Source organism: Poecile atricapillus, chromosome 35 (assembly GCF_030490865.1).
Source record: "Poecile atricapillus isolate bPoeAtr1 chromosome 35, bPoeAtr1.hap1, whole genome shotgun sequence".
Lineage (NCBI taxonomy): Eukaryota > Metazoa > Chordata > Aves > Passeriformes > Paridae > Poecile > Poecile atricapillus.
In genome coordinates, this window is record NC_081283.1 from 2,199,605 (window position 1) to 2,227,266 (window position 27,662).

At 60.8% G+C, this 27,662-nt stretch overlaps 1 protein-coding gene across 1 annotated transcript in view; it reads left to right on the forward strand.

Annotated features, from left to right (window-relative positions):
* The first annotated feature begins 1,312 nt into the window (after nt 1-1,312).
* Nucleotides 1,313-27,662, forward strand: part of ANKRD52 (ankyrin repeat domain 52) — a 47,092-nt gene continuing 20,742 nt past the window's right edge. Inside the window, exons 1-14 of the mRNA XM_058861073.1 lie at nt 1,313-1,483; nt 5,874-5,957; nt 7,252-7,330; nt 7,938-8,008; nt 10,249-10,449; nt 11,209-11,296; nt 11,750-11,892; nt 13,895-14,107; nt 16,271-16,349; nt 18,261-18,375; nt 20,866-20,948; nt 23,412-23,529; nt 24,623-24,691; nt 26,702-26,842. Of these exons, the coding sequence (XP_058717056.1) occupies nt 1,457-1,483; nt 5,874-5,957; nt 7,252-7,330; nt 7,938-8,008; nt 10,249-10,449; nt 11,209-11,296; nt 11,750-11,892; nt 13,895-14,107; nt 16,271-16,349; nt 18,261-18,375; nt 20,866-20,948; nt 23,412-23,529; nt 24,623-24,691; nt 26,702-26,842 (1,511 nt within the window). The 5' untranslated portion in view covers nt 1,313-1,456. The remainder of the gene's footprint in view (nt 1,484-5,873; nt 5,958-7,251; nt 7,331-7,937; nt 8,009-10,248; nt 10,450-11,208; nt 11,297-11,749; nt 11,893-13,894; nt 14,108-16,270; nt 16,350-18,260; nt 18,376-20,865; nt 20,949-23,411; nt 23,530-24,622; nt 24,692-26,701; nt 26,843-27,662) is intronic.

The window sequence follows — 27,662 nt, forward strand, 5'->3', positions numbered from 1 at the left end:
CAGCCCAGCACTAGCCGGTGCCAACCAGTCCCAGCCAGCACAGCCCAGTCCAGTTCAGCCCAGTACACCCCAGTTCAGCCCAGTACACCCCAGTTCAGCCCAGTACAACCCAGTTCAGCCCAGTTCAGCCCAGTTCAGCCCAGTACAACCCAGTTCAGCCCAGTTCAGCCCAGTTCACCCCAGCACAGCCCAGTTCAGCCCAGTACACCCCAGTTCAGCCCAGCACACCCCAGTTCAGCCCAGCACAACCCAGTTCACCCCAGTAGACCCCAGTTCAGCCCAGTACACCCCAGTTCAGCCCAGCACAAACCAGTTCAGCCCAGTACACCCCAGTTCAGCCCAGTACACCCCAGTTCAGCCCAGCACAGCCCAGTTCAGTCCAGCACAGCCCAGTACACCCCAGTTCAGCCCAGCACACCCCAGTTCAGCCCAGCACAGCCCAGTTCAGCCCAGTACAGCCAACACAGTGCAGGGAATCACCAGTTCCCAGCCCGAGCACAATTCCCGAGCTGGGAATGCCGGCCTGGGGGATCCCGGAGCTGGAGCCGGGCCCGGGATCCCCCCGAGGTCCGGGACCCTCGCCCGGAGGTCACGGGATGGGTTTGGCTCGGGAGAGTCACTGCTCAGGGACCGGGAGCACCGGGAGCTGCCCGGGGATGGGATTCCCTCTGGGACACCCCAAGGACCCTCTCCCTCCATTCCAGAGCCCTTTGGGCCGGGGGATCCCCCAGAACCAGCAGCAGCTGCCTGGGGTCGGGATTCCCACCCGAGAGACCCCCGGGATCCTCTCCCACCATTCCAGCACCCTTTAGGATGGAGGAATCACTACCTGGGACCCCTGGGACCACCGGCAGTCACCCAAGGACGGGATTCCCATCCGCCAGACCCCACAGAACAGCACACGGAGACTCCCGGGATCCTCTTCCCCTGCCCAGCGCCCTTTGGGCCGGGGGAGCTGCTGCTCAGGGACCCCCGAGACCCCCGGCAGGTGCCTGGGGATGGGGCTCCCACCGGCAGACCCCACAGAGAAGAATGAAAGTGGCACACGGGGACCCCCGGGACCCTCTGCCATCACCCCATCTCTCTCTGGGCTGGGGGAGCCGCTGTGCCGGGACCCCCCGGGATTACCGGCAGCCGCAGCTGGATGTGATTCCCAGCGGGCAGATCCCAGAAGGGCTCCGAGCAGCGACCCCCGGGACCCTCTCCCATCATCACCCCACCGCCCTTCCGCTGCCCGGTGACCCCTGCCCTCCCCCCCGGCCCGTTCACCCCCGTCCCCCCGCGGCGCTGCCGCTGCCCCCGGGCCGCCCCCGCTGCCGCTGCCCCCGTCGGCGGCGGCGCTCCGGGGCGGTGGGCGGCGCATCCCCGGCGCTCCATCCCCGCCCCGCAGCCGCCCGAGCGGAGCCGCCGCGGCCGGACCCGATGCCGGGAGCTGGGCGCTGAGGGCGGCCCCGACATGGGGGTTCTCAGCATCACGGACCAGGTACGGTCACCGCCCCGTCCTCCTCTCCCTGCTCCCGCCCGCCGCCGCCGCCGCGCCGCGCCCGGGCCGCGCCGCCACGGCAGCCCGGGGATGTGCGGCCTAGCGCGGCTCCGCCACCGGGCCCGGCCCGGCGCCGCCCCAGGCCACGGGCCCCGCTCCGCCGGGCCCTCCCCGCCGAGCCCGGCCCCGCCGCAGCCCCGGGACGGGCGGGGGTCGCCGCTCGCACCCGCTCCGCCCGCGCCCGCCGGGCCCAGCGCGGCCGGGACGGCCCGGGCCGGGAACCGGAGAGCCCCGGGAATGGGAGCGCCTGGAGCGGCAGCGGGAGAGCCCCGGGAATGGGAGCCTCGGGAAGGACCCCACCCGGGCCAGGAACGGCGGAGACCCCGGGGATGGGACCCCCGGAGAACCGTGGGGTTCCCTGAACCGGGAATGTGAAGGGTCAGAGGGGGATCCTGCCCGGGAGAACCCCGGGAACGGGACCCCTGAACCGGGAATGTGAAGGGTCAGAGGGGGATCCTGCCCCGGGAGAACCCCGGTACCCCTGAACCGGGAATGTGAAGGGTCAGAGGGGATCCTGCCCCGGGAGAACCCCGGGAACGGGACCCCCTGAACCGGGAATGTGAAGGGTCAGAGGGGGATCCTGCCCCGGGAGAAACCCGGGACCCCTGAACCGGGAATGTGAAGGGTCAGAGGGGGATCCTGCCCCGGGAGAACCCCGGGACCCCTGAACCGGGAATGTGAAGGGTCAGAGGGGGATCCTGCCCCGGGAGAACCCCGGGACCCCTGAACCGGGAATGTGAAGGGTCAGAGGGGGATCCTGCCCCGGGAGAACCCCGGGACCCCTGAACCGGGAATGTGAAGGGTCAGAGGGGGATCCTGCCCGGGAGAACCCCGGGAATGGGACCCCCTGAACCGGGAATGTGAAGGGTCAGAGGGGGATTCTGCCCCGGGAGAACCCCGGGACCCCTGAACCGGGAATGTGAAGGGTCAGAGGGGGCTCCTGCCCGGGAGAACCCCGGGAACGGGACCCCTGAACCGGGAATGTGAAGGGTCAGAGGGGATCCTGCCAGGGAGAACCCCGGGACCCCTGAACCGGGAATGTGAAGGGTCAGAGGGGGCTCCTGCCCCGGGAGAACCCCGGGAATGGGACCCCCTGGTCCTGGGGACGGGACCCTCGGGAACGGCGGAGCCCCCGGGAACGGGACCCCCTGGATCAGGAAGAGCGGAGCCCGCAGGGATGGGATACCTGGATCGGGAACGGGAGAAGCCCGGGAATGGCAGAATCCCGGGAATAGGATCCCCCGGGCCTGGAACAGGAGAATCCCGGGAATGGGACACCTGGATCGGGAACGATGGGGCCCGCAGGGATGGGACATCCCGGTCCGGTAACGGGGAGATCCCTGGGGTTGGGACACCTGGATCGGGAGCAGGAGAATCCCGGGAATGGAAAAATCCCGTGACTGAAACCTCCTGGATCAGAGAGTTTGGAGGATCAAGGGGGGGATCCCGGACCCCCGGGATGGGACCCTGGTCCCACTGCCCTTCCTTCCAGAGGCTCCTGGATTTTCAGGGTCCCCCTGGGGCGCAGGGTGGCCTCAGAGAGGTTTTGGGGACAGCAGTGGGGTCCCTGTCAGGTTTTGGGGGTGGCCCTGGCTTGCAGAGTGTGCCCATGGAGTTTTGGGGACACCCCTGGTGTGCACAGCATCCCTGTAGGGTTTTGGGGACACCCCCGGCACACAGAGTGTCCCATTGGGTTTTGGGGATACCCTTGGGGTGCAGGAAGCCCCTGCTCGGTTTTGGGGGTGCTCCTGGGCTGCAGAATGTCCCTGTTAGGTTTTGGGGATACTTTTGGGGTGCAGGGTGTCTCCATCAGGTTTTGGGGACACTCCTGGGCTGTTTTTTGGACTCTTCTGGGTTGCAGGGAGTCCCTGTGGTGTTTTAAGGACACATTTGGGGTTCAGGGTGTCCCCATTGGGATCTGGGGGTGCTCCTGGGTTCCAGGATATGCCTGTTATGCCTTTGGGACTTTTTTTGGGGTGCAGGGTGTCCTCATTGGGTTTTGGGGACAAATCTGGGGTTCAGAGTGTCCCCATCAGATTTTGGGGACATTCTTGGTGTGCAGAGCGTCCCTGTCATGTTTTAGGGGCAGTTCTGGGGTTCAGAGTGTCCCCATCAGGTTTTGGGGACATTCTTGGTGTGCAGAGTGTCCCTGTCATGTTTTAGGGGCAGTTCTGGGGTTCAGAGTGTCCCCATCAGGTTTTGGGGACACTCTTGGTTTGCAGAGCGTCCCTGTCATGTTTTAGGGGCAGTTCTGGGGTTCAGAGTGTCCTCATCAGGTTTTGGGGTTTTGGGGACACCCTTCCCATGGCTGTGCTGTCCCCAGAGCCGTGACCCTGGGGTCAGACCCCCTTCTCCCCACGGATTTCTCCAAAACCACCTTTATCCCCTGGATTTTGGGGTCAGGGTCTGCCAGAGCCCCCCAACCCCACACCAAGCCCTGGTTCCTCTCCTGCCATTAATCCAGGGATGAATTTTGGAGCCCTGGGAGAGGAGCTGAGGATGAAGGAGATGAAAAAAGGGGGAATTTGGGATTGGGAGGGGATGAAGGAACGAGGAATCAGAGGGATCAACCTCTGATTTAAACAGAACTTAATTTTTTGGGATACCCCAACCACTCCCCTCTCCTTTGTGCCAGACCTGGAGTGTTTTGGGGCACCATCAGTGTTTTCCAGCCTTTCCTTTAATACTTGTTTTGTAATAGAAAAAAAACTTATTTTTTTTTAAAGTACCTTAACAAATGATGCCGAGGCTGCTGCATTCCAGGGGGATGACACAGCCTTGCCCTGACCCAGGATGTGTTCCCGGGGTTGGAAGTGCCCTTATTTCAGGGCTGGGAAGGAGTCACTGCCAGGCAGAGCTCGGAGAGGCTGAAAAAAAAGCGAGATTTGGTGGTTTTGAGCTTTAAATCCGGCCTTGTGGGGAGGGGATGGGGTGGGAAGAGCTTGGGAGGGGTCACAGCACCCAAATCCCTCCATCCCAAAAAGCCTCAGTGGGGCCGTGGGGGGTTTGGCCCCAAGGGCAGCTCTGCCCCTGTTTTTCTGCAGGAAAATGGAATTTTTAGGCCTGGGAACAAGGAAGGGGCGTCAGGGGTCGTTACTGTGCCCGAGTTTTGGGTGGCAGGAGCTGGGCCCTCGGAGAGCTCGGCCCTGTTGTGGTCAGCGCTTTCCCAAAGATTCCCAGTTTTGGTTACCAAGGAAAAGCCAGGAAAAATGTCTGTGCTGGCTGGAAAATCCATCCCCGGGGCTGGCTGGGGTGAGGGAGCTGCGAGTGGGGATTTCCTGCTGGTGTGGGGCTGCAGCCGTGTCCCCTGTCACTGTCACCTCTCGTGTCCCCTCTCACTGTCACCCCTCATGTCCCCCCACTGTCACCTCTTGTGTCCCCTCTCACTGTCACCTCTTGTGTGCCCTGTCACTGTCACCCCTTGTGTCCCATCACTGTCACCTCTTGTGTCCCCTCTCACTGTCACCACTCGTGTCCCATCACTGTCACCCCTCGTGTCCCCCATCACTGTCACCACTCGTGTCCCCCATCACTGTCACCACTCGTGTCCCCTCACTGTCACCCCTCGTGTCCCCCATCACTGTCACCACTCGTGTCCCATCACTGTCACCCCTTGTGTCCCCTCACTGTCACCACTCGTGTCCCATCACTGTCACCACTCGTGTCCCCCGTCACTGTCACCCCTTGTGTCCCCTCACTGTCACCCCTCGTGTCCCATCACTGTCACCACTCGTGTCCCATCACTGTCACCCCTTGTGTCCCATCACTGTCACCCCTTGTGTCCCCTCTCACTGTCACCCCTCGTGTCCCATCACTGTCACCCCTCGTGTCCCATCACTGTCACCCCTCGTGTCCCCTCTCACTGTCACCTCTCGTGTCCCATCACTGTCACCACTCATGTCCCCTCTCACTGTCACCTCTTGTGTGCCCTGTCACTGTCACCCCTTGTGTCCCATCACTGTCACCTCTCGTGTCCCCTCTCACTGTCACCCCTTGTGTCCCCCATCACTGTCACCCCTCGTGTCCCCCATCACTGTCACCCCTCGTGTCCCATCACTGTCACCCCTCGTGTCCCCTCTCACTGTCACCCCTCGTGTCCCATCACTGTCACCCCTCGTGTCCCCCGTCACTGTCACCACTCATGTCCTCTGTCACTGTCACCCCTCGTGTCCCATCACTGTCACCCCTCGTGTCCCATCACTGTCACCACTCGTGTCCCCTCTCACTGTCACCCCTTGTGTCCCATCACTGTCACCACTCGTGTCCCCCATCACTGTCACCCCTCGTGTCCCCCGTCACTGTCACCACTCGTGTCCCCTGTCCCTTGCAGCCCCCTCTGGTCCAAGCCATCTTCAACCGAGATGTGGAGGAGGTTCGGTCGCTGCTCAACCAGAAGGAGAACATCAATGTACTGGTGGGTTTGGAGCCAAACCATTCCTGTCCCTCCCTCAGGGCTCCCCAAATCCCTCCCAGCTTCATCCCTCTCTTGGTGCTTCCAAAATCCTTTATATCCCTCACCCAGGCCTCCCAAAAATCCTCCCCATCTCCCCTTGGTGTTCCCCAAACCCTTCCCATCCCCATTCCTCTCTTGCTGCTTCCAAAATCCTTTATATCCCTCACCCAGGAATCCCCAAAATCCTCCCCATCTCCCCTTGGTGTTCCCCAAACCCTTCCCATCCCCATTCCTTTGCCTCTTGCTCCCCAAATCCTTCCCATCCCCATTCCTTGCTCGGTAATTCCCAAATCCTTCCCATTTCTCACCCAGCACTCCCCAAATCCTTCCCATTCCATACCTGGTGCTTCCTAAATCATTCCCATCCCTCACTGGCTGCTCCCCAAATCCTCCCCATCCCCTTCCCCATCCCTCGCTTGCTGCTTCCAAAATCCTTCCTCGGGCACCTCCAGGGATGGGGACTCCAAACCTCCCTGGGCAGCTCCAAAGCCTGACAGCCTTTTCCATGGGAAAATTCCTCCTGCTGTCCATCCTGAACCTCTCCTGGAGGAATCTGGGGCTGTTCCTTCTCATGCCGGTGTTCCCTGGGAGCAGAGCCCGGCCCCAGCCGGCCCCACTCTCCCGTCAGGGAGGTGTGGGGTGAAAAGATCCCTCCTGAGCCTCCTTTTCTCCAGGCCCAGCCCTTTCCCAGCCCCCTCAGGACTTCTCCAGAGCTTTCTCCTGCTGCTCCAGCCCTTCCCCAGCTCCATTCCCATCTCCAGCCCCTCACAGCTCAGCCCTGGAGGAGGAAGAGAAGGAGGAAAAAGCTCTCCCTGCCCTCTCCCAGCCTTTCCCTGCTCTCTCCCAGCCTTTCCCAGCCCTTTTCCAGCATTTCCCAGCCCTTTCCTAGCCCTTTTCCAGCCTTTCCCTGCCCTCTCCAAGCCTTTCCTGCTGTTTCCCAGCCCTTTTTCAGCCTTTCCCAGCCCTTTCCCAGCCTTTCCCTGCTCTCTCCCAGCCTTTCCCAGCCCTTTTCCAGCATTTCCCAGCCCTTTCCCAGCCCTTTCCCAGCCCTTTCCCAGCCTTTCCCAGCCCTTTTCCAGCATTTCCCAGCCCTTTCCCAGCCCTTTCCCAGCCTTTCCCTGCTCTCTCCCAGCCTTTCCCAGCCCTTTTCCAGCCTTTCCCTGCCCTCTCCAAGCCTTTCCTGCTGTTTCCCAGCCCTTTCCCAGCCTTTCCCTGCTCTCCAAGCTCATGGATGGATTTTCTCTCTGTCCCCAAGGACCAAGAACGCCGGACTCCCCTCCATGCTGCTGCCTACATCGGAGATGTTGCAATCCTCGAGCTCCTCATCCTGTCAGGTGAGAGCCAGGGATGAGCCCCCGATCCCCCCCAAACCTCAGGATGGGCTTTGCTTCCCTCCAAGCCACCCTGAACTCACGGGGTGGCAGCCAGGAGAGGATTAGGGAATGGTGCCATAATCCTCAGAGCTTTCCACATCTTGGAACCGAAATAGCCAAGGTGGAGACAGAGCCAGGAGGGGGATGTGTGGTGCTGGAGGAGGGGGATGCTCAGAAGGGCAATTCCAGAGAAAATCCCCTAAAATCCAAGGGGTTTTGCTCAGTTTTGGGTTGTGTCACCCGTCACTCTCTGGAAAAACTCCTTGCTTGAGCCCTGTATGTGGAATTTTGAGTGTCCTCATCTGCTCCTCACCCTCTGGAGCCTCAGGACACCGGCAGGAGAGAGGGAACCCCGAGGCTGCCGTGATCCTGCGTGACCCCAACAGGGATAAACTCCGGGAAAATTCCCAGCCAAGGCCTCGTTAAACAAGATTTGGGATTTGCAGAGCCCTGTGGGTGTTTTCCCTGCCTCGTGTCGGGCTCTGGGCTGCAGGGAGAGGCAGCTGAGGGTTTTTTTGGGGTGCTTTGGGGCGCTGGGTCCCCCCTGAGCTGCTGTGTGTCTCCACAGGTGCTAATGTGAACGCAAAGGACACGGTTTGGCTCACGCCGCTGCACCGCGCCGCGGCCTCTCGCCACGAGGTGGGTGCTCCGGGGAGAGCCCTTCCCTGTGGGAATGCTGGGGGGAAAAAAGGGGGTTTATCCTCCTCTTTCACTGGTTTGGGGAATGCAAAGTTCTGGAGAGAGTTGGGGGAAAAAACAAACTTCCTTGGTTGCTTTCCCTCCATCCTGCAGGGATTTCCCCATTTCCTCCTCCCAGGCTTCACCCCTTCCCCAGGGCTTTGTTCTGGATTCACCTCTCCTGGAGGGATGTCGGGGCTCCCACCCTGTCCCTCAGGAGCTGATTCCAGAAGTTTTCCCAGCCTTCATCTTCTGTGGGTTTGACTTCATCCACGTAACTTTTCCCTGGTTTGGAGAGGCAGGAATTGGTTGGAGCTGGGAGAACCAAAGCCCTGAGTGGGATTCTCCTGCTCAGCAGGGTGGGACAGGAGTGTGAGCACCTCTCCTGAAGGTGTTTGTGTGTGGATAATCCCTAAAACACAGAGCTCCTGCTACTTCTCTGGAAATCTGGGAGTCCATCCTCGTTTTTCCCCCTGGGAAGTTCGGCTCAGATCTCCTCAGAGGAGCCTTCCCAATGCTCTCCCTGCCTGGAGCCTGCTCTGTGGGGTGGCTGGGTTGGTTTTTTGGGGCCCTGGGAGTGCAGATCCATGGGGTCAGGATCCCTGGAAGCTCTGCCCCCGTGGCAGAGGGAGGAGAAGCCAGGAAGCCAAAGCCTGGGCAGGAACAGGGGGAAATAAATGTCAAATGTAGGTCAGTGGGTCAGGTTTGTCATTCCCCCGGGCCCTGCTGAGTCACCGGGGAGCGTTCACTCCTTGTTCTTCACGTGGTTCTTCCCGTGACTCTGGGATTTTCCTTCCCCCAGCCAGGATTCATGGCTGGGATTGGTGGGATGAGCCCACCTGGCTCAGGTCCCACCTGGAAACGGAGCTGGAGCTGCCCAAGTGAGGGCTGTGGGGCTTGCAGAATCCCAGGAGGTTTGAGGCTGGGAAAGATCTCCCAGTCCAAGCTGGGACCGATCCCCACCAGGGCCCTGGACACCTCCAGGGATGGGGACTCCAAACCTCCCTGGGCAGCTCCAAAGCCTGACAGCCTTTTCCATGGGAAAATTCCTCCTGCTGTCCATCCTGAACCTCTCCTGGAGGAATCTGGGGCTGTTCCTTCTCATGCCGGTGTTCCCTGGGAGCAGAGCCCGGCCCCAGCCGGCCCCACTCTCCAGTCAGGGAGGTGTGGGGTGAAAAGATCCCTCCTGAGCCTCCTTTTCTCCAGGCCCAGCCCTTTCCCAGCCCCCTCAGGACTTCTCCAGAGCCTTCTCCTGCTGCTCCAGCCCTTCCCCAGCTCCATTCCCATCTCCAGCCCCTCAATGTCTCTGTGGCCTCACGTTTCCCGCCCTTTTTCTCCCCTCACGTTTCCCGCCCTTTTTCTCCCCTCACGTTTCCCGCTCTTTTTCTCCCCTCACGTTTCCCGCTCTTTTCTCCCCTCACGTTTCCTGCCCTTTTTCTCCCGTCACGTTTCCCGCTCTTTTCTCCCCTCACGTTTCCCACCCTTTTTGTCCCCTCACGTTTCCTGCTCTTTTCTCCCCTCACGTTTCCTGCTCTTTTCTCCCCTCACGTTTCCCGCTCTTTTCTCCCCTCACGTTTCCCGCTCTTTTCTCCCCTCACGTTTCCCGCTCTTTTCTCCCCTCACGTTTCCCGCCCTTTTTCTCCCCTCACGTTTCCCGCCCTTTTTCTCCCCTCACGTTTCCTGCCCTTTTTCTCCCGTCACGTTTCCTGCTCTCCCCTCACATTTCCTGCTCCTTTTCTCCCCTCAAGTTTCCCACTCTTTTTCTCCCCTCACGTTTTTTGCTCTTTTCTCCCCTCACATTTCCCACCCTTTCCCCTCACCTTTCCTGCTGTTTCCTCCCCTCATGTTTCCCGTCCTTTTTGTCCCTCACATTTCCAGCAGCCCAGAGCTGCACCCAGTGCTGGGGAGGCCTCGGCAGTGCCAGCACAGGGGGACAATCCCTGTCCCCATGGCTGGGACAGCCCAGGTGCCATCCTGGGAACACCAGCTCATCCCCAGCACCTTTTCCAGTGGGAATATCCCTTCTCCCAGCTCTCACCCTTTGAGAGAAAATCTCACCCACAGCTTCAGGGTGGACACAAACATCTCCTTCCCTCAGTGTCACAGGGAAAATCCCGCAGCTCTGGACTCACGAGGGATTTGGATCTGGGGGTGGTTCCTGGGGCTGCTTCCAAGCCTTTCTCTGCTCTCACACCCCACAGAAAGCCCTCCACCTGCTCCTGAAGCACTCGGCCGATGTCAACGCCCGCGACAAGCACTGGCAGACGCCGCTGCACGTGGCCGCGGCCAACCGGGCCACCAAGTGCGTGGAGGCCCTGGTGCCCCTGCTGAGCACCGTCAACGTGGCCGACCGCACCGGGCGCACGGCGCTGCACCACGCCGTGCACAGCGGCCACCTCGAGGTGTGCCGGGAGCGTGGGGTGGCAGCCATGGGTGGGCAGGGACAGGGGTGGGCAGCAGGGACAGGGGTGGGCAGCAGGGACAGGGATGGGCAGAGACAGGGACAGGGCTGGGCAGCAGGGACATTGGGGTGGGTCAGGGGCAGGGACAGGGGTGGGCAGGGATGTCAGGGTAGGCAGGGACATTGGGCTGGGCTGCAGGAACATTGGAGTGGGCAGCAGGGACAGGGGTGGGCAGCAGGGACATTGGGGTGGGGCAGGGGCAGGGACAGGGGTGGGCAGGGATGTCAGGGTGGGCAGGGACATTGGGCTGGGCTGCAGGAACATTGGAGTGGGCAGCAGGGACAGGGATGGGCAGGGACAGGGGTGGGCAACAGGGACATTGGGGTGGGTCAGGGGACAGGGGTGGACAGGGACACCACAGTGGCCCCAGATGTCAGGGTGGGCAGGAACAGGAATGGGCAGGGATGTTGGAGTGGACAGGAACGTCAAGGTGGACATAGGGGTGGGCAGGACAGGGATGGACAGGGACATTGGGGTGGGTCAGGGGACAGAGGTGGGCAGGGACAAGGCTTGGCAGGGACAGGGGTGGGCAGCAGGGACATTGGAGTGGGTCAGGGGCAGGGGCAGTGGTGGGCAGGGATGGGGTGGGTCAGGGGACAGGGGTGGACAGGAACAGGGGTGGACAGGAACAGGGGTGGGCAGAGACAGGGGTGGGCAGAGACAGGGGTAGCCCCACTCATGCTGTCCCACCCCCCACAGATGGTGAACCTGCTGCTCAACAAAGGCGCCAGCCCCAGCACATGTGACAAGAAGGACCGGCAGCCCCTGCACTGGGCGGCCTTCCTGGGTAGGTGTTCCCTGCTGGTTCCACCTCCCCATCCTCTCCTGCTCTCCTATCCCTTCTCTCCATCTCTCCCATTCCTCCTCTCCACCTCTCCATCCCCTCTCCCTTCATTCCCAATCCCACTCAGATTCCCTTTGGGCTCTTCCATTTTCCCCCATCTCTCCTGTGTTTCCAGTCTCTCCTGTGTTTCCCATCTCTTCTGTGTTTCCCCGTCTCTCTGGGGTTTCCTGTCTGTCCCATGTCCCGGTCTCTCTGGTGTTTCCCATCCCTGTCCTTGTCCCTCCGGTGTTTCCAATCCCTGTCCCCCCCATCTCTCAGTTGTTTCCCATCCCTGTTCCCGTCTCTCCATTGTTTCCCACCCCTGTTCCCCCATCTCTCCGTTGTTTCCCACCCCTGTTCCCATCTCTGTGGTGTTTCCCGCTCTGTCCCGCTCTCCATCACGGCTGTCCCCCCCAGGTCACCTGGAGGTGCTGAAGCTGCTGGTGGCACGCGGGGCCGATGTGGCGTGCAAGGACAGGAAGGGTTACACGCTGCTGCACACGGCGGCCGCCAGCGGCCAGATCGAGGTCGTGCGTCACCTCCTCAGGCTGGGGGTCGAGGTGAGACCCCGCGAGCTTTCCTGGGGGTGGGAAAAGCGGGGACAGGAGCTGGAGAGGGGCTGGCAGGAGCTCTGGGTGCTCCTCAGCTGCCTTTCCCTTCCTAAATCCCAAATCCTCTGGATATCATGGCTTCCACAGAGCTGTGAGCCGAATTCCATCCTGAGCAGTGACGGGGGCCCTGGGTGGTTCCCAGCTGCCTTTTCCTTCCTAAATCCCCAAATCCTTTGGACTTTGCTGCTCATAAAGTTCAAGGAACTTTGAATTCCTTGAAATTCCTTCCCCTTGGGTGGTGACAGGAGCCCTTGGTGGTTCTCAGTTGCCTTTTTCCCTCCTAAATCCCAAATCCTCTGGATTTTGTTGATCCCTGAGATCAAGGAACCAAATTCCTCCCCCTTGGTGGTTCTCAGTTGCGTTTTCCCTCCTAAATCCCAAATCCTCTGGATTTTATTGATCATTGAGATCAAGGAACCAAATTCCTTCCCCCTGGGTGGTGACAGAAGCTTTGGGTGGTTCTCAGTTGCCTTTTTGCTCCCTGAATCCCAAAGTCCTCTGAATTCTGTGGCTCCCACATATCCATGAACCAAGTTCCTTCGCCGTGGGTGGTGACAGGAGGGACAGTGACAGGATCCCGGGATGGTGACAGGAGAGATGGTGACAGGATCCTGGGATGGTGACAGGATCCCAGGGTCATGACAGGATCCTGGGATGGCGACAGGATCCCAGGATGGTGACAGGAGAGGTGGTGACAGGGTCCCAAGATGGTGACAGGATCCCAGGGTCATGACAGGATCCTGGGATGGTGACAGGATCCCAGGATGGTGACAGGAGAGGTGGTGACAGGGTCCCAAGATGGTGACGGGATCCTGGGATGGTGACAGGAGGGATGGTGACAGGATCCCGGGATGGTGACAGGAGAGGTGGTGACAGGGTCCCAAGATGGTGATAGGAAGGACAGCGACAGGATCCTGGGATGGTGGCAGGAGAGATGGTGACAGGATCCCAGGGTGGTGACAAGATCCCAAGATGGTGACAGGAGGGACAGTGACAGGATCCCAAGATGGTGACAGGAGGGACAGTGACAGGATCCCAAGATGGTGACAGGAGGGACAGTGACAGGATCCTGGGATGGTGACAGGAGGGACAGTGACAGGATCCCAAGATGGTGACAGGAGGGACAGTGACAGGATCCTGGGATGGTGACAGGAGGGACAGTGACAGGATCCTGGGGTGGTGACAGGATCCCAGAATGGTGACAGGATCCCAGGATGGTGACAGGATCCTGGGGTGGTGACAGGATCCCAAGATGGTGACAGGAAGGACAGTGACAGGATCCCTGGGTAGTGACAGGATCCCTGGGTGGTGACAGGATCCCAGGATGGTGACAGGAGGGACAGTGACAGGATCCTGGGATGGTGACAGGAGGGATAGTAACAGGATCCTGGGGTGGTGACAGGATCCTGGGGTGGTGACAGGAGGGATAGTAACAGGATCCTGGGGTGGTGACAGGATCCTGGGGTGGTGACAGGATCCTGGGATGGTGACAGGAGGGACAGTGACAGGATCCTGGGGTGGTGACAGGAGGGACAGTGACAGGATCCTGGGATGGTGACAGGAGGGACGGTGACAGGATCCTGGGATGGTGACAGGAGGGACAGTGACAGGATCCTGGGATGGTGACAGGAGGGATAGTAACAGGATCCTGGGATGGTGACAGGATCCTGGGATGGTGACAGGATCCTGGGATGGTGACAGGAGGGACAGTGACAGGATCCTGGGATGGTGACAGGAGGGACAGTGACAGGATCCTGGGGTGGTGACAGGATCCTGGGATGGTGACAGGAGGGACAGTGACAGGATCCCTGGGCAGTGACAGGATCCCTGGGTGGTGACAGGATCCCAGGGCACTGCCAGAACCTTTGGCTTCTCCACATCTGCTTTCCCCATCGTTAAGCCCCAAATCCCATGGATCCCCCGGATCCCACGGATCCCGCCTCTCCCACAGATCGACGAGCCCAACTCCTTCGGGAACACGGCGCTGCACATCGCCTGCTACATGGGCCAGGACGCCGTGGCCAACGAGCTGGTCAACGTGGGGGCCAACGTGAACCAGCCCAACGACAAGGGCTTCACACCCCTGCACTTCGCAGCCGTCTCCACCAACGGCGCCCTGTGCCTCGAGATCCTCGTCAACAACGGCGCCGACGTCAACTTCCAGGTGCAGATCCTCAGGATCTGGGGTTGGAGGGGTGGGGAAGGTGTTGGGGTGTGGTTCCAGGTGCAGATCCTCGGGATCTGGGCTTGGAGGGGTGGGGAAGGTGTTGGGGTGTGGTTCCAGGTGCAGATCCTCGGGATCTGGGGTTGGAGGGGTGGGGAAGGTGTTGGGGTGTGGTTCCAGGTGCTGGATCCTCGGGATCTGGGGTTGGAGGGGTGGGGAAGGTGTTGGGGTGTGGTTCCAGGTGCAGATCCTCGGGATCTGGGCTTGGAGGGGTGGGGAAGGTGTTGGGGTGTGGTTCCAGGTGCAGATCCTCGGGATCTGGGGTTGGAGGGGTGGGGAAGGTGTTGGGGTGTGGTTCCAGGTGCTGGATCCTCGGGATCTGGGGTTGGAGGGGTGGGGAAGGTGTTGGGGTGTGGTTCCAGGTGCAGATCCTCGGGATCTGGGGTTGGAGGGGTAGGGAAGGTGTTGGGGTGTGGTTCCAGGTGCTGGATCCTCGGGATTTGGGGTTGGAGGGGCAGGGAAGGTGTTGGGGTGTGGTTCCAGGTGCTGGATCCTCGGGATCTGGGGTTGGAGGGGCGGGGAAGGTGTTGGGGTGTGGTTCCAGGTGCTGATCCTCGGGATCTGGGGTTGGAGGGGTGGGGAAGGTGTTGGGGTGTGGTTCCAGGTGCTGGATCCTCGGGATCTGGGCTTGGAGGGGTGGGGAAGGTGTTGGGATTTGGGGTTGGAGTGACAGGGAAAGTGTTGGGATTTGGGGTTGGAGTGACAGGGAAGGTGTTGGGGTGCAGCTGAACTCCAGGATCCTCAGGATTTGGGGTTGGAGGGGTGGGGAAGGTGTTGGGATTTGGGGTTGGAGGGGTGGGGAAGGTGTTGGGGTGCGGCTCCAGGTGTGGGATCCTTGGGATTTGGGGTTGGGATTTTGGGGAAGGTTTTGAGGTGTGGTTCCAGGTGCTGGACCCTTGGGATTTGGGGTTTGGATTTTAGGAAGGTGTGGGGTGCTGAGCCCCTTGGGATTTGAGGTTGGGATTTTGGGGAAGGTTTTGGGGTGCAGCTGAGCCCCTCGGGATTTGGGGATTTTGGGGAAAGTTTTGGGGTGCAGCTGAGCCCCTCAGGATTTGGGGTTGGGATTTTGGGGAAGGTTTTGGGGTGCAGCTGAGCCCCTCAGGATTTGGGGTTGGGATTTTGGGGAAGGTTTTGGGGTGAGGCTGAGCCCCTCAGGATTTGGGGATTTTGGGGAAGGTTTTGGGGAGAGGCTGAGCCTCTCGGGATTTGGTGATTTTGGGGAAGGTTTTGGGGTGAGGCTGAGCCCCTCGGGATTTGAGGTTGGGATTTTGGGGAAAGTTTTGGGGTGCAGCTGAGCCCCTCAGGATTTGGGGATTTTGGGGAAGGTTTTGGGGTGCAGCTGAGCCCCTCAGGATTTGGGGATTTTGGGGAAGGTTTTGGGGTGCGGCTGAGCCCCTCAGGATTTGGGGTTGGGATTTTGGGGAAGGTTTTGGGGTGAGGCTGAGCCCCTCAGGATTTGGGGTTTGGATTTTAGGAAGGTGTGGGGTGCTGAGCCCCTCAGGATTTGGGGATTTTGGGGAAGGTTTTGGGGAGAGGCTGAGCCTCTCGGGATTTGGTGATTTTGGGGAAGGTTTTGGGGTGCAGCTGAGCCCCTCGGGATTTGAGGTTGGGATTTTGGGGAAGGTTTTGGGGTGCAGCTGAGCCCCTCAGGATTTGGAGATTTTGGGGAAAATTTTGGGGTGCAGCTGAGCCCCTCGGGATTTGGGGATTTTGGGGAAGGTTTTGGGGTGCAGCTGAGCCCCTCAGGATTTTGGGGATTTTGGGGAAGGTTTTGGGGTGCAGCTGAGCCCCTCAGGATTTGGGGATTTTGGGGAAGGTTTTGGGGTGCAGCTGAGCCCCTCGGGATTTGGGGTTGGGATTTTGGGGAAGATTTTGGGGTGAGGCTGAGCCCCTCGGGATTTGGGGATTTTGGGGAAGGTTTTGGGGTGCAGCTGAGCCCCTCGGGATTTGGGGATTTTGGGGAAGGTTTTGGGGTACAGCTGAGCCCCTCAGGATTTGGAGATTTTGGGGAAAATTTTGGGGTACAGCTGAGCCCCTCAGGATTTGGGGTTCGGATTTTGGGGAAGGTTTTGGGGTGCGGCTGAGCCCGTCTGTTTTCCACAGAGCAAGGAAGGGAAGAGCCCCCTGCACATGGCGGCGATCCACGGACGTTTCACGCGCTCGCAGATCCTCATCCAGAACGGTCTGTGCCTTCCTGCCTTATCCCGGGTTTCCCTGGAAGCTCAGGGAGGGTTTGAGGCTTTCCCAAATCATCCCAAACTCCCACGTGGCTGTTCCGGCCTCGTGCACCCCGGGGAATTTCAGGGAGCTGAAATTCCAGCCGGCTCCGAGCTGGATTTTCCCAGAGCCGCAGCCAGAAAGGCAAAATTCCTGCCAGATCCTCCAAGATTCCAATGTTTTTCCTAATATTCCCATCAAATCTTCCAATATTCCAGTGTTTTTCCCAATATTCCTGCCAGATCCTCCAAGATTCCAACGTTTTTCCTAATATTCCCATCAAATCTTCCAATATTCCAATGTTTTTCCCAATATTCCTGTCAGATCCTCCAAAATTCCCATTGGATCCTCCAATATTCCAATGTTTTTCCCAATATTTTTCCCAATATTTTTCCCAATGTTTTTCCTAATATTTTTCCCAATATTTTTCCCAATATTCCTGTCAGAAATCTCCAGTATTCCAATATTCTTCCCAACATTCCTGTCAGATGCCTCCAATATTCCCATCACTTCCTCCACCACTCCAATATTCCTGACATTCCCAACATTCCTGTTGGCTCCTCCCCCTCTCCGGTATTCCCAATATTCCAAACATTCCTGACATTCCTGTTGGCTCCTCCCCCTCTCTGGTATTCCCAATATTCCTGACATTCCCATCAGCTCCTCCACCATTCCAATATTCCCAACATTCCTGTTGGATCCTCCCCCTCTCCGGTATTCCCAATATTCCCAACATTCCTGACATTCCCGTTGGCTCCTCCCCCTCTCCGGTATTCCCAATATTTCCAATATTCCAAACATCCCCATTGGCTCCTCCCACTCTCCCATATTCCCAATTTTCCCAGCATTCCTGTTGGCTCCTCCCCCTATCCGTTATTCCCAGTATTCCCAACATTCCTGACATTCCTGTTGGCTCCTCCCCCTCTCTGGTATTCCCAATATTCCTGACATTCCCATCAGCTCCTCCACCATTCCAATATTCCCAACATTCCTGTTGGATCCTCCCCCTCTCCGGTATTCCCAATATTCCCAACATTCCTGACATTCCCGTTGGCTCCTCCCCCTTTCCGGTATTCCCAATATTTCCAATATTCCCAACATCCCCATTGGCTCCTCCCACTCTCCGGTATTCCCAATATTCCCAATGTTCCTGTTGGCTCCTCCCACTCTCAGGTATTCCCAATATTCCCAACATCCCCATTGGCTCCTCCTACTCTCCGGTATTCCCAATATTCCCAATGTTCCTGTTGGCTCCTCCCCCTCTCTGGTATTCCTAATATTCCCAATATTCCCATTGGCTACTCCTCCTCTCTGGTATTCCCAATATTCCCAACATTCCTGACATTCCCGTTGGCTCCTCCCCCTCTCCGGTATTCCCAATATTTCCAACATTCCCGGCATCCCCATTGGCTCCTCCCACTCTCAGGTATTCCCAATTTTCCCCACGTTCCTGTTGGCTCCTCCCCCTATCCGTTATTCCCAGTATTCCCAACATTCCTGACATTCTTGTTGGCTCCTCCCCCTATCCGTTATTCCCTGTATTCCCAATATTCCCAATATTCCCGTTGGCTCCTCCTCCTCTCCGGTATTCCCAATATTCCCAACATTCCCAGCATTCCTGTTGGCTCCTCCCCCTCTCTGGTATTCCCAACATTCCCATTGGCTCCTCCCCCTCTCCGGTATTCCCAACATTCCCGACATTCCCTTTGGCTCCTCCCCCATTCCAATATTCCCGAATTTCCCGCCATTCCCGTCGGATCCCAGCCCTGAACATTCCGGAACTTCTCCCGCGGGTGCCTGGGGGTGGGGGGGGGGTGGGAATGCCGGGATTTGGGATTTGGGAATGGCGGCGAATCCCCGGGATCCGGCCCCGCAGGGAGCGAGATCGACTGCGCCGATAAGTTCGGGAACACGCCGCTGCACGTGGCCGCGCGCTACGGCCACGAGCTGCTCATCAGCACCTTAATGACCAACGGCGCCGACACCGCCAGGTCAGCCCCGACCGGGGGGTTCCGGAACGTTCCGGGGGGTTCTGGGGGGGTTCTGGAATGTTCCGGGGGGTTCTGGGGGGGTTCTGGGGGGGTTCTGGAATGTTCCGGGGGGTTCTGGGGGCAGTTCTGGAATGTTCTGGGGAGTCCTGGGGGGGTTCTGGAATGTTCCAGGGGGTTCTGGAATGTTCTGGGGGGTCCTGGGGTCGTCCTGGGAGGGTTCTGGAATGTTCCGGGGGGTCCTGGGGGGGTTCTGGAATGTTCTATGGGGTTCTGGGGAGGTTCTGGAATGTTCCGGGGGGTCCTGGGGGGGTTCTGGAATGTTCCGGGGGGTCCTGGGAGGGTCTTGGGGGCGGGGGGAGGCGTTCTGGAATGTTCCAGGGGGTTCTGGGGAGGTCTGGAATGTTCTGGGGGGTCCTGGGGGCAGTTCTGGAATGTTCTGGGGGGTTCTGGGGGGGTTCTGGAATGTTCCGGGGGGTTCTGGGGGGGTTCTGGAATGTTCTGGGGGGGTCCTGGGGGGGTTCCAGAATGTTCCAGGGGGTTCTGGGGGGATTCTGGAATGTTCCAGGGGGTCCCGGGGGAATTCTGGGGGGGTTCTGGAATGTTCCAGGGGGTCCTGGGGGGGTTCTGGGGGGGTTCTGAAATGTTCTATGGGGTTCTGGGGAGGTTCTGGAATGTTCCGGGGGGTCCTGGGGGGGTTCTGGAATGTTCCGGGGGGTCCTGGGAGGGTCTTGGGGGCGGGGGGAGGCGTTCTGGAATGTTCCAGGGGGTCCTGGGGAGGTTCTGGAATGTTCTGGGGAGTCCTGGGGGCAGTTCTGGAATGTTCTGGGGGGTCCTGGGGGGGTTCTGGAATGTTCTGGGGAGTCCTGGGGGCAGTTCTGGGGGGTTCTGGGGGGGTTCTGGGGGGGTTCCGGAATGTTCCAGGGGGTCCTGGGGGGGTTCTGGAATGTTCCAGGGGCTCCTGGGGGGGTTCTGGGGGGGTTCTGGAATATTCCAGGGGGTCCTGGGGGCAGTTCTGGAATGTTCTGGGGAGTCCTGGGGGCAGTTCTGGAATGTTCTGGGGGGTCCTGGGGGGGTTCCGGAATGTTCCAGGGGGTCCTGGGAGGGTCTTGGGGGCGGGGGGGCGTTCTGGAATGTTCCAGGGGGTCCTGGGACAGGGTTCCAGAATGTTCGGGAGGGGTTCTGGAATGTTCTGGAGGGGTTCTGGAATGTTCTGGGGGTCCTGGGAGGGTCTGGAATGTTCCAGGGGGTCATGGGACGGGGTTCAAAAATGATGTGGGTCGTGGGAGAGTTCTGGAATGTTCTGGGAGGGTTCCGGAATGTTCTGGGGGGTCCTGGGGGGGGTTCTGGGGGGGTTCTGGAATGTTCCAGGGGGTCCTGGGGAGGTCTGGAATGTTCTGGGGAGTCCTGGGGAGGGTTCCAGAATGTTCCAGGGGGGTCCTGGGAAAGGGTTCCAGAATGTTCTGGGTCCTGGAAGGGTCCTGGGGGGGTTCCGGAATGTTCTGGGTCTTGGAAGAACCCCAGGAGAGTCCTGTGAGAGTCCTGGAAGGGTTCTGGGGGTGTTGGAAAGATCCTGGAAGGGTTCTGGGGGTCCTGGGAGGGTCCTGGAAGGGTTCCTGGGGTGTTCTGGGAGGGTCCTGGAAGGGTTCCTGGGGTGGTCTGGGAAGGTCCTGGAAGGGTTCCTGGGGTGTTCTGGGAGGGTCCTGGGAAGGTCCTGGAAGGGTTCTCGGGGTGTTCTGGGAGGGTCCTGGAAGGGTTCCCGGGGTGTTCTGGGAAGGTCCTGGAAGGGTTCTCGGGGTGTTCTGGGAAGGTCCTGGAAGGGTTCCTGGGGTGGTCTGGGAAGGTCCTGGAAGGGTTCTCGGGGTGTTCTGGGAGGGTCCTGGAAGGGTTCCTGGGGTGTTCTGGGAGGGTCCTGGGAGGGTCCTGGAAGGGTTCTCGGGGTGTTCTGGGAGGGTCCTGGAAGGGTTCCTGGGGTGGTCTGGGAAGGTCCTGGAAGGGTTCCTGGGGTGTTCTGGGAAGGTCCTGGAAGGGTTCTCGGGGTGTTCTGGGAGGGTCCTGGAAGGGTTCTCGGGGTGTTCTGGGAGGGTCCTGGAAGGGTTCCTGGGGTGGTCTGGGAAGGTCCTGGAAGGGTTCTCGGGGTGTTCTGGGAAGGTCCTGGAAGGTTTTCTGGGGACAGCTGGGACATTGTGGAATGAGGGTGGGAAAAGCCTCGCGGGGCAGCAGCTCCAGCCCTGAGCCCGGCCCCGCACAGCGCCCGGGGCAGCGATTCCCACCCTCCCTGAGCACTTCCAAAGGTGGGAATTCCTCCCTGGAATGTCCAGCCAGGTGGAATCTGGGGCTGTCCCTGGGAGCAGAGCCCGGCCCCGTCTCCCATCAGGGATTTGTGGGATGGAAATTCCCTCCGAGCTCCTTTTCCCTGGGCTCCCTCGGGAGTTTTCCAGAAGCTTCTCCAGCCCCGTTCCCAGCACTGCTGACCCCGGCTCCTCCCTGCAGGCGCGGGATCCACGACATGTTCCCTCTGCACCTGGCCGTGCTCTTCGGCTTCTCCGACTGCTGCCGCAAGCTGCTTTCCTCAGGTGAGGAACCGCGCTGGGGACACCAGAGTGACCCCTGGGGACACCAGAGTGACCCTTGGGGACACCAGAGTGACCCTTGGGGACACCAGGGTGACCCTTGGGGACACCAGAGTGACCCTTGGGGACTCCAGAGTGACCCTTGGGGACACTGAGGTGACCCCTGGGGACACCAGAGTGACCCTTGGGGACACTGAGGTGACCCCTGGGGACACCAATGTGACCCTTGGGGACACTGAGGTGACTCTTGGGGACACCAGAGTGACCCTTGGGGACACCAGAGTGACCCTTGGGAACACCAGAGTGAAGCCTGGGGACATTGAGGTGACCCTTGGGGACACCAAAGTGACCCTTGGGGATGCTGAGGTGACTCTTGGGGACACCAGAGTGACCCTTGGGGACACCAGAGCGACCCTTGGGGACACCAGAGTGACCCTGCGGACACTTGGGTGACCCTTGGGGACACTGAGGTGACTCTTGGGGACACCAGAGTGACCCTTGGGGACTCCAGAGTGAACCTTGGGGACACTGAGGTGAACCTTGGGGACACCAGAGTGACCCTTGGGGACACCAGAGTGACCCTTGGGGACACTGTGGTGACCCCTGGGGACACCAGAGTGACCCTTGGGGACACTGAGGTGAACCTTGGGGACACCAGAGTGACCCTTGGGGACTCCAGAGTGACCCTTGGGGACTCCAGAGTGAACCTTGGGGACACCAGAGTGATCCTTGGGGACACTGAGGTGACCCTTGGGGACACCCAGGTGACTCTTGGGGACACCCAGGTGGCCTTGGGGACACCAGAGTGAACCCTGGGGACACCAGAGTGACCCTTGGGGACACCAGAGTGAACCTTGGGGACACCTTGGTGATCCTGGGGACAGCAAAGTGACCCTTGGGGACACCATAGTGAACCCTGGGGACACCCAGGTGGCCTTGGGGACACCCAGGTGACTCTTGGAGACACCAGAGTGACCCTTGGGGACACCAGAGTGGCTCTGGGGACACCTTGGTGATCCTGGGGACACTGAGGTAACCCTGGGGACTGGTGGTGACCCTGGGGGCACCTTGGTGACCCTTGGGGACCTGTGGTGACCCTTGGGGGCACTCGGTGACCCTTGAGGACACACAGTGACCCTTGGGGACACCCGTGTGACCCTGGGGACACCTTGGTGACCCTGGGGACACGCGGTGACCCTTGGGGACCTGCAGTGACCCTTGGGGGCACATGGTGGCCCTTGAGGACACACAGTGACCCTGGGGACCCATGGTGACCCCTGGGGACACCTGAGTGACCCTGGGGACACTCGGTGACCCCGGGGACACTCGGTGACCCTTGAGGACCCACAGTGACCCTTGAGGACACACAGTGACCCTGGGGACACCTTGGTGACCCTTGAGGACACACAGTGACCCTTGGGGACACACAGTGACCCTTGGGGACACTCGGTGACCCTGGGGACACTCGATGACCCTGAGGACACACAGTGACCCCTGAGGACAGCCGTGTGACCCTGGGGACACCTGGGTGACCCTTGGGGACCCACGGTGACCCCTGGGGACAGCCATGTGACCCTGGGGACACCTCGGTGACCCTTGAGGACACACAGTGACCCTTGGGGACAGCCATGTGACCCTGGGGACACCTCGGTGACCCTTGAGGACACACAGTGACCCTTGGGGACACCCGTGTGACCCTGGGGACACGCAGTGACCCTTGAGGACCCACAGTGACCCTTGGGGACAGCCGTGTGACCCTGGGGACACCTGGGTGACCCTTGAGGACACACAGTGACCCTTGGGGACACCCGTGTGACCCTGGGGACACTCGGTGACCCTGGGGACACCTCGGTGACCCTTGAGGACACACAGTGACCCTTGGGGCTACTGAGGTGACCCTGGGGACACGCAGTGACCCTGGGGACACCTCGGTGACCCTGGGGACACGCGGTGACCCTGGGGACACGCAGTGACCCTGGGGACACCTTGGTGAACCTAAGGACACGCAGTGACCCTTGGGGACAGCCGTGTGACCCTGGGGACACCTGGGTGACCCTTGGGGACCCACAGTGACCCTTGGGGCTACTGAGGTGACCCTGGGGACACTCGGTGACCCTTGGGGACCCACGGTGACCCCTGGGGACAGCTGTGTGACCCTGGGGACACCTCGGTGACCCTGGGGACACTCAGTGACCCTTGAGGACACACAGTGACCCTGGGGACACGCAGTGACCCTGGGGACACCTCGGTGACCCTTGAGGACCCACGGTGACCCCTGGGGACACCCGTGTGACCCTGGGGACACGCAGTGACCCTGGGGACACCTCGGTGACCCTGGGGACACTCGTGTGACCCTGGGGACATGCAGTGACCCTGGGGACACGCAGTGACCCTTGGGGACACACAGTGACCCTGGGGACACCTCGGTGACCCTGGGGACACTCGGTGACACGGGCTGTACCCCAGGCCAGCTGTACAGCATCGTGTCGTCGCTGAGCAACGAGCACGTGCTCTCGGCCGGCTTCGACATCAACACCCCCGACTGCCTGGGCAGGACCTGCCTGCACGCCGCCGCCTCCGGAGGGTGGGGACACGGGGACACGGGGACACGGGGACAGCTGGGGACATGGGGACAGCTGGGAACACCAGGGGTACTGGGGACATGGGGACAGCTGGGGACATGGGGACACGGGGACACGGGGACAGCTGGGGACATGGGGACAGCTGGGAACACCAGGGGTACTGGGGACATGGGGACACGGGGACACGGGGACACGGGGACAGCTGGGGACACCAGGGATACCGGGGACAGCTGGGGACAGCTGGGGACATGGGGACACCGGGGATACTGGGGACACGGGGACACTGGGGACACGGGGACAGCTGGGGACATGGGGACACGGGGACAGCTGGGGAGATGGGGACAGCTGGGAACACCAGGGGTACTGGGGACATGGGGACAGCTGGGGATATGGGGACACCGGGGATACCGGGGACATGGGGACAGCTGGGGACACGGGGACATGGGGACACGGGGACAGCTGGGGACACCGGGGATACCGGGGACATGGGGACAGCTGGGGACACCGGGACAGCTGGGGACACTGGGGACGTGGGGACAGCTGGGGAGATGGGGACATGGGGACAGCTGGGGACAGCTGGGGACATGGGGACAGCTGGGGACAGCTGGGGACATGGGGACACCAGGACAGCTGGGGACATGGGGACAGCTGGGGACAATGGGGACATCGGGACAGCTGGGGACAGCTGGGGACAGGGGGACAGCTGGGGACACTGGGACAGCTGGGGACATGGGGGCATGGGGACACCTGGGACATGGGGACAGTGCTCTGAGGGAGGGCATGGACCTGCTGGGAGCAGGGATGGACACCCGGGTCCTGGAAGGGTCCTGGGAGGGTCCTGGGAGGGTCCTGGGAGGGTCCTGCAGGTCCTGGGAGGGTCCTGGGAGGGTCCTGCAGGTCCTGGAGGGGCTCTGGGGGAGACACTCCTGGGAGGGACACTTTGGGTACCTGGGTGACATTTTTGGGTACCTGGGTGACACTTTGGGTACCTGGGTGACATTTTTGGGTACCTGGGTGACACTTTGGGTACCTGGGTGACATTTCTGGGTGCCTGGGTGACATTTCTGGGTGCCTGACCCCTGTCCCCTCCTGCAGGAACGTCGAATGTCTCAATTTGCTGTTGAGCAGCGGCGCTGACCTGAGGAGGAGGGATAAATTCGGGAGGTGAGCGGCTCCTGGGCCGGGACATTCCCAAATCCCCGAAATCCTGGGGACGGGAAAACCTGAACTCCTGCTGGGTCCTGGAAGGGTTCTGGGGTGTCCTGCTGGGTCCTGGAAGGGTTCTGATGTGTCCTGCTGGGTCCTGGAAGGGTTCTGGGGTGTCCTGCTGGGTCCTGGAAGGGTTCTGGGGTGTCCTGCTGGGTCCTGGAAGGGTTCTGGGGTGTCCTGCTGGGTCCTGGAAGGGTTCTGATGTGTCCTGCTGGGTCCTGGAAGGGTTCTGGGGTGTCCTGCTGGGTCCTGGAAGAGTTCTGGGGTGTCCTGGGAGGGTCCTGGAAGGGTTCTGGGGTCTCCTGCTGGTTCCTGGAAAGGTTCTGATGTATCCTGCTGGGTCCTGGAAGGGTTCTGATGTGTCCTGCTGGGTCCTGGAAGGGTTCTGATGTGTCCTGCTGGGTCCTGGAAGGGTTCTGGGGCATCCTGCTGGGTCCTGGAAGGGTTCTGGGGCATCCTGCTGGGTCCTGGAAGGGTTCTGGGGCATCCTGCTGGGTCCTGGAAGGGTTCTGGGGTGTCCTGCTGGGTCCTGGAAGGGTTCTGGGGTGTCCTGCTGGGCCCTGGAAGGGTTCTGGGGTGTCTTGCTGGGTCCTGGAAGGGTTCTGGGGTGTCCTGGGAGGGTCCTAGAAGGGTTCTGGGGCGTCCTGCTGGGTCCTGGAAGGGTTCTGGGGTGTCCTGGGAGGGTCCTGGAAGGGTTCTGGGGCGTCCTGGAAGGGTTCTGGGGTCTCCTGCTGGGTCCTGGAAGGGTTCTGGGGCATCCTGCTAGGTCCTGGAAGGGTTCTGATGTGTCCTGCTGGGTCCTGGAAGGGTTCTGGGGCATCCTGCTAGGTCCTGGAAGGGTTCTGATGTGTCCTGCTGGGTCCTGGAAGGGTTCTGGGGTGTCCTGCTGGGTTCTGGAAGGGTTCTGGGGTGTCCTGGGAGGGTCCTAGAAGGGTTCTGGGGCATCCTGCTGGGTCCTGGAAGGGTTCTGGGGTGTCCTGGGAGGGTCCTAGAAGGGTTCCCAAAGTGTCCTGGGCTTCTGCTGGGTCCTGGAAGGGTTCTGCTGTGTTGTGGGAAGGTCCTGGAAGGGTTCCTGAAGTGTTCTGGGCTTCTGCTGGGTCCTGGAAGGGTTTCTGTGATGTTCTGGGTCCTGGAGGGTTTCTCGAAGTGTCCTGAGAGGGTCCTGTAAGGGTTTCTGGGGTGTCCTGGGCTTCTGCAGGGTCCTGGAAGGGTTCCTAGGATGTTCTGGGAAGGTCCTGGAAGGGTTCCTGAGGTGTTCTGGGTCCTGGAAGGGTTTGAGGGTGTCCTGGGAGGGTCCTGGAAGGGTTTAAAGATGTCCTGGGAGGGTCCTGGAAGGGTTTAAAGATGTCCTGGGAGGGTCCTGGAAGGGTTTAAAGGTGTCCTGGGAGGGTCCTGGAAGGGTTTAAAGGTGTCCTGGGAGGGTCCTGGAAGGGTTTAAAGGTGTCCTGGGAAGGTCCTGGAAGGGTTTAAAGGTGTCTTGGGAGGGTCCTGGAAGGGTTTAAAGATGTCCTGGGAGGGTCCTGGAAGGGTTTAAAGGTGTCCTGGGAGGGTCCTGGAAGGGTTTAAAGGTGTCCTGGGAGGGTCCTGGAAGGGTTTAAAGGTGTCCTGGGAGGGTCCTGGAAGGGTTTAAAGGTGTCCTGGGAGGGTCCTGGAAGGGTTTAAAGGTGTCCTGGGAGGGTCCTGGAAGGGTTTGAGGGTGTCCTGGGAGGGTCCTGGAAGGGTTTAAAGGTGTCCTGGGAAGGTCCTGGAAGGGTTTGAGGGTGTCCTGGGAAGGTCCTGGAAGGGTTTGAGGGTGTCCTGGGAGGGTCCTGGAAGGGTTTAAAGGTGTCCTGGGAAGGTCCTGGAAGGGTTTCTGGGATGTTCTGGGTCCTGGAAGGGTTGCTGGGGTGTCCTGGGCTCCTGCAGGTCCTGGAAGGTGAGTTTGGCAGGCCGTGCTGAGCCCGTGTGTCCCCTCTGTGTCCCCAGGACCCCCCTGCACTACGCGGCCGCCAACGGCAGCTACCAGTGCACGGTGACACTGGTGACAGCCGGGGCCAGCGCCAACGAGGCCGACGGCAAAGGCTGCACCCCCCTGCACTACGCGGCCGCCTCCGACACCTACAGGAGGTGGGCACCGGGGGTGGCACCGGGGGTGGCACCGGGGGTGGCACTGGGGGTGGCACTGGGGGTGGCACTGGGGGCACTGTCACCAGCCCCAGGTGGCACCGGGGGTGGCACTGTGGGCATTGTCACCAGCCCCAAGTGGCACTGGGGGCATTGTCACCAGCCCCAGGTGGCACTGGGGGCATTGTCACCAGCCCCAGGTGGCACCGGGGGCATTGTCACCAGCCTCAGGTGGCACTGGGGGTGACACCGAGGGTGTTGTCACCAGCCCCAAGTGGCACTGCTGGCACTGGGGGTGGCACTGGGGGCATTGTCACCAGCCCCAGGTGGCACCGGGGGTGGCACTGGGGGCATTGTCACCAGCCCCAAGTGGCACTGCTGGCACCAGGGGTGGCACTGGGGGCATTGTTACCAGCCCCAGGTGGCACTGGGGGCACTGGGGGTGGCACTGGGGGCACTGTCACCAGCCTCAGGTGGCACCAGGGGTGGCACTGGGGGCATTGTCACCAGCCCCAGGTGGCACCAGGGGTGGCACTGGGGGCATTGTCACCAGCCCCAGGTGGCACTGTGGGCACTGTCACCAGCCCTAGGTGACACTGCTGGCACCGGGAGGTGGCACTGGGGGCATTGTCACCAGCCCCAGGTGGCATTGGGGGCATTGTCACCAGCCCCAAGTGGCACTGGGGGTGGCACTGGGGGTGGCACTATGGGCATTGTCACCAGCCCCAAGTGGCACTGGGGGCATTGTCACCAGCCTCAGGTGGCACCGGGGGTGGCACTGTGGGCATTGTCACCAGCCTCAGGTGGCACTATGGGCATTGTC